Below are 6172 nucleotides of genomic sequence, written 5' to 3' on the forward strand. Positions count from 1 at the left end.
ATATATTTTTACAGTTTAAGATCCTCTGCAGTACAGAAATGAATTCTTCACCAGCTGCAACATTAAAGTAATGAACACATTAAAGCAGCAATAATTATAATCCAGTAACACTTCTGCATAATGAGTACTTCTGGTACTTTGATGATAATGCTTTTGTACTTTCACTTGAGTAAAACTTTGAATGCATTATTTTATTTCTCCAGTGCCATTGCTGCTTAAGTAAAAGATCTTCATCCCCTGCTGGTATAGAGATGAACTTTTCTTTGTAAAATCTAGTTTCTGCATCATTTTTTACTCACTGATTCACTGAATTCACTGTAACAGATTACTTTTATACTGCATTATTTCTGCTTTTACTTCAGTAAAAGACGCGAGTACTCGCTCCAGCTCTGGGTAAATGCAGCAGGAGTGGAGGGCCCGGAGGACGCCCCGCCTTTACGCACGGCCTCCCCGCCCTCCTCATTACTGATGCGGCCACCCAGCGGACACTTTGAAGTCTGCCTGTGCAGATCAGTGAGCTGCTGAGGTCCGGAGCGGAGACACGCAGCGGTGGGACGTTTCCTCCAAACACTTGGACTCTATAAAGTACACTGTGGTGTTTTATGCCCGCACAGAAGAGACGCTGTGTCCGCTTTGCGCGCTGAAACTCACACGGTGGACTTTGCGCTTTGGGTTTGGAGCAGGCGACGCGTCGGAGATGAAGATGCTTCAAACGAGCTGAGAGGCTCCTCGGTCCTGCGGGACATTTAAGGACGTCCAGCTGTTTTTTTCTTTTCTTTTCTTTTTTTTCTTTTGGGACATGGCTGCATGGATTACGTTCAAACATCACCTGTAAGCACTGTTTTGGACTAAAAGTAACGCACAGCCCCAAAGCGCAGCGCCCTCTCTCCAATGAAATTTCTCCCCGCTGCGGATCGACTGAGTAAGCGGATCGAGCTCAGTGAGACCAGCGGCAGTCCAACACCTCGTCCCGGTGCCGTGGTCTCTTTGTTGACCCCTCTGGACCCACTTCGTCAGGCAAAGCGGCTTCCTATCCGAGTCATCAAGATGTTGACTGCGCACACTGGACACTTGCTACACCCGGAATATTTACAGCCTTTGACGTCCGCACCAGTGAGCATCGAGGTACTTCATGTCTTTAAAAATCCACTTTTATCTTTTAGAGAGGACTGATTTTATACTGAGGTGATATGGACAGACAGCTTTTATCATCCGTTATGAAAATATAGAGACATCCTCATTAAAATTCCTCAGTAGAAATTAAAAATGTCTTTGACCTCATATTTAACTTTGACTTAAAGGACGGAGAAATGAGAATCATACAAATTACACGACGGATTACTGATATTTAGTTATTTTAACCCACTAAAGTAACGACAGCATAGTTATGTATTTAGATTAGAGCTGGAGTGATTAGCCAATCCATCGAATAGTCGAGCGACAGAAAAATCAGAAGCAACTTTCTTTGTTGTTTGTTGACAAACCAAACTGGGCTGCAGCTAAATTACATAATCAATATATTGATTTCTCTTTTTGATGAATAGTTTAGTGTTTGGAACGTGAAAAACAACCACTCAGAGCCCAACGTGATGTCTATAAATGTCTTCTTTTGTTCTTCCAAAAGTCCAAAACCCCACAGATTCTCTGTTTACTGTATGAGACAAAGAAAAACAGCCAACAGTAGAGAATATGTGGAATTTATTTTCGTGTTTATGCCTGAAAAATGGCTGAAAGAAGTACTAAAATAGTTGATTATTTTTCTGTTGACTAAACGATTCATCGAAGAATCACTGAGCTCTGAAAACAGGCGTACTCTTGAATTCTGGGAATTCATCTCAGGAATTTTTCCAGCTTTCTGTCATTTTATAGACAAAACGATTAATTAAGAAAACAACTGATTATTTCCTAATTAAATGAACGTTAACAGTTACAGGCCTACAGACGACCACAGAGGACTGCTGTCGTCTGGTTTGCTGTCATGCACATTTTTATGTCTCTGGGCAGAATGCAGTCAAATAAATCAGCGAGCTAATCAGAATCTATATTTTGTTGTAGCTGGATGCCAAGAAGAGTCCGCTGGCCCTGCTGGCACAGACCTGCTCTCAGATCGGTAAACCAGACCCTCCTTCCTCCTCCAAGCTGGGCTCCTCCTGCGGCCAGGGGGACAAGGAGCCCAGCAGTCGGTCTTCTGTCTCCAGCCTGAAGCTCGGGGAGCACCGCCCCTCCCTGGAGGACAAGTGTAGCTTCAAGCCCTACAACAAAGGCAGTGGAGACTGTCGCAGAGACGGAGTTACCAGCAGCAGCTCCAACAACAGCAGCGATAAAGTCGGGTTCAGGGTCCCCAACAATAATGTCACCACTAATGGGAATTCAACCACTGGCCAGCAGTCCTATCCGGCCCATGCTGCTTCACCCAGCTCCAGAGCCAGCAGCGGCACCCCACCAGGACACACGCAGCAGCAGCAGCCTCACAAACAGAGCCAGTCTCCTGGTGGACAGCCCACGACACACTCCCAGACTCCTAATGGAGAAACCGCACATGAGCAGAGCAGTCCGACCAGCACGAGCAGCAATAGCAATCACCCCAAAAAGGACGCCGACGGGAGCAAGACCATCTCGGACGGTCCGCACGATGCAAACTCCAGCCACGTTCGAGCCAGCACAAACTGCAGCAACGGCAGCTCTGACGGTGGCTCCAACCACGAGGGGGGTAAAGCAGAGTCCGCCCAGCCGAACCTTGGCCCTGGACGCATTACGCCCATTTCTCCGTATAAGACAAGCCAGCCGCTCTTCCCTCTGCCCTCCTCTAACATGGGCTACCACGGATCTGTAGTCGGGGCTTACGCAGGCTACCCGTCTCAGTTTGTTCCCGGCCTCGATCCGACAAAGTCGAGCCTCAGCGTGGGAAGCATGGGAGTTCCTGGAAAGCACCCCAGCTCCAGCCCCCTCACAGGCGCGTCCCCTCCTTCCTTCATGCAGGGTTTATGCAGGGACCCCTACTGTCTAAGCTATCCAAGTGTGTCCCATCTTGGCGGAAGCAACTGCAACTCCTGCATCCACGACCCTTCCTCCACCCTCAAATCAAACTTCCCATTGGTGTATCCCTCCCACCCGCTCCACTCCCTCCACCAGAACTCCCTGTCCTCCAGTGTGTCCTCCTCCCTCTCGCATCCGCTCTACACGTACGGCTTCATGCTCCCCAATGACCCCCTGCCCCACGCCTGTAACTGGGTCTCGGCGGCGGGGCCCTGCGACAAACGTTTCTCCACGTCAGAGGAGCTCCTGGCTCACCTCCGCACACACACAGCCCTGCCCGTGGGCATGGACAGTAAGCTGCTCTCGGTTTCCTCCTCTGGACCCGCCTCCTGCCACCTTCACCTGCCCCACCAGAGCAGTCCAGGCTCCATGCCCAGCTCCCTCTCCCTCAGGGCTCCTCCCAGCCTGGGTTTAGCTCGCTATCACCCCTACAGTAAGGTTCATCTGCCCCCCGGACCATCCTCCATCTCCCTGCACTCTCTGCCCACCACGGGCCCATACTACCCTCATTACGCTCTCTACAGTCAAAGACTCGGATCTGCATCTGCTCTGGGCTACCAGTGATACACCATCGGCTCACATCTTTAAAGGAATGGTTCAGTATTTTGGGAAATAAGCTGATTTGCCTCCTGGCAGATAGTTGGATGAGAAGACTGATGCCTCACTCTGACTTAGCTTAGCTTAGCATAAACACTGGAAGCAGGGGGAAACAGCTAGCCCGTTTCCAGGCAAGATGGGACTCCAGGAAGTCACGCCCCCAAGCCAGGAAATAGTCTGGCACATAACAACAGCAAATTGACAATTTTACGCTCCAGTTTTTGTACGGATTGACCAAAGGAGATATAACATTAATTGATGAGCTTCAGAGGTGCTGGGCCAGGCTAACTGTTTCAAGTCTTTGTGCTAAGCTAAGCTAAGCTAAGCTGCTAGCTGGACAGATACAAGAGTGGTATTATATTTCTCATCTAACTTCCCACCAGAAAGCCAAGAAGCGTGTTTACAAAATATCAAACTGTTACTTTAAGTTTGTACTTAATTGCGGCAAGTTGCTGCTTCCTCTAACTTAAGACTGGATTCGAGTGAATCGAGGATGGGAGTGCAAGTCCTGGATTTTGACTTGAGGGCATCCTTCACACTTTCTTTCTACATTATATATGAGATTTGGTGTTTCTACAGTCAGGCTCCGCTCCTGAGGCTCAGAGGACTGATGTGGCTCTTGCATGTCTGCACATTGCTCGGATACTTTTGCAACAGACGTGACTTCCCTTTGGTGACTTTCGCCGCCCCGTGGGCTTGGCAAATTGATGGTTGGACGCTGTGTAATAGCACTTGGATGTTCAGGGTTCTCGCTGCAAATGATGATGATTTAGTGCAGAAAAATGTAGTGTGGCAGGGATGGCAATAAGCTGCAGCTCTGTACTGATGGAAGTCTGGCCACAGTCGCTTTCTCCCTGCAAGAGATGCATGTAAGCTTGACACAGCATACACACTTAACTGTTTATTCAGCCCCATGACTTGTGATGATTTGTTTTAGTTCCTTATGTTTTGTTTATTCCTACTGAGAAGTTGTATTTATTTTTACCGAGAATCTGGCTTTCATGTTTACCACATAAATCTATTCTCATTTTACAATCCTCCGAGCAGACATGTGGGAAGCCAGATGACAGATGTTGAAAATGTCGTGTCTTAACACTTTTTCGAGGATGATGAATGTTGAAATCACGTCTCTCTCTCTCTCTCTCTCTCTCTCTCTCTCTCTCTCTCTCTCTCTCTCTCTCTCTCTCTTTTTCTCTGAACTCCTCAGCTTTTTGATTTTTTTTTTATTTCCACAGCAAATCAATAAAAATGAGATGTGATATTTTTTGTAAAATTGGAACACCTTGTGGTGCTATCCAGTTAAAGGGGAGGTCATATTTTGTTAAATAAATCACACTGAAGATGTAGATGCTGTTGTCTTCATTTCTGTGGTTCTGGTCTGGTGTTTTTCATCATGAAGGGAGGCTGAATCTACATCTTTATCTCAGGTTCGTGGAGATCCATCTGTTGCAGTCCACTTTAATTTGACCTTTTCTCATTGAATCCAGCGCAGAGAGGATTTGCTGGTTCCCTGTTGGAAATAATGCATCTTGAAACACAACCTGATGGAGCTAAAAGCAATATTTCTTAATTAACATCAACATAAAGGAAGTTTTGAGGGGTACCTCTCTGAAAAAGACAAATATCTCCTAAATACTTTCCTAACCACCTCTTTTCCAACTCTTTTACACAACAATGTCTGTCACTTTTCCAGTGCAACACTACAAACGTCTTTCAGGAGAGACTTTCTGAAAATGTGTCTTCGCTCCCTCGCGCTCCACCTTCGAGTGTGGCCGTTTGGAAACGTGATAAACACTCTTCAGCATCGTACAAACTCCTTCTGATGGAGTGCACTCCGGCCTCGAGGGGAAAGAGAGGTGATGCAGTGAAAGGAAGATGTAAACTTTTGTCAGTAAACATGTCAGCCTGACTTTGATGCTCAGATTGGACCACTGGCTATTTTTACTGTGAAAGAGTCACAGGATTGATGACATGGAGGTGTGCTTTACTTCCAGTAATTTCTCACCGTGTTGACAGTGGCTTGTAAGCAGACCACAGGGATACATCTCCCGTTCTCTGGTTCTGCAGCAAATGCAGTGTCACCTTAAAGCAACAGCATCCTTATTTAAAGCTCATGGATTTAGCCGAACAGTGCGGATGCTGAGGCCGGATGGAGAAGTCAGACCTATCAGGTTGTGATGAATATACACTGTAGGATCCTGATAAGCATCACAGCCAAAGTGGTCAAGGCGAAGTCCTGACAGTCGCTCAAGTTACGGCGCCTGCTGCATGATTGGCAGCGGTAATATGCCATTTCCTAGCAACATGACACTGTGACACCCTTGGGGAAGTATAGATGACCCACGCTGGTCACTCACAACTCTGACAAGGGACCACGGGGGTCAAAACAGCCTGTCCCTGTTGTAACAAGAGAGCGCTCCTGTTTCAGTGGTCTGAGATGCTGTTATGGGGTGTCTGAGTTCGGCAGGAGGGCACGATGTCCCGTAGGCCCACTCTGGAGGTTTCACATTGCCAGAAATGGCCCAGAAACAGACACACT

At 47.4% G+C, this 6172-nt stretch overlaps 1 protein-coding gene across 1 annotated transcript; it reads left to right on the forward strand.

Annotated features, from left to right (window-relative positions):
- The first annotated feature begins 512 nt into the window (after positions 1–512).
- Positions 513–4977, forward strand: LOC139348288 (zinc finger protein 703-like). Its single transcript, XM_070988228.1, has 2 exons — positions 513–1125; positions 2056–4977. Exons 1-2 carry the CDS (start codon positions 892–894, stop codon positions 3598–3600), a joined length of 1779 nt encoding a protein of 592 aa, XP_070844329.1. The 5' UTR covers positions 513–891; the 3' UTR covers positions 3601–4977.
- The last annotated feature ends 1195 nt before the right edge of the window (positions 4978–6172 follow it).

This window comes from Chaetodon trifascialis, chromosome 20 (assembly GCF_039877785.1).
Source record: "Chaetodon trifascialis isolate fChaTrf1 chromosome 20, fChaTrf1.hap1, whole genome shotgun sequence".
Lineage (NCBI taxonomy): Eukaryota > Metazoa > Chordata > Actinopteri > Chaetodontiformes > Chaetodontidae > Chaetodon > Chaetodon trifascialis.

What these genes read in the sequence shown, in the direction of transcription:
- LOC139348288 (XM_070988228.1), top strand. Translation starts at nt 892, where the DNA reads ATGAAATTTCTCCCCGCTGCGGATCGACTGAGTAAGCGGATCGAGCTC. An exon ending in CCGCACCAGTGAGCATCGAG is followed by an intron (nt 1,126 to 2,055) that starts GTACTTCATGTC and finishes ATTTTGTTGTAG; the next exon opens with CTGGATGCCAAGAAGAGTCC.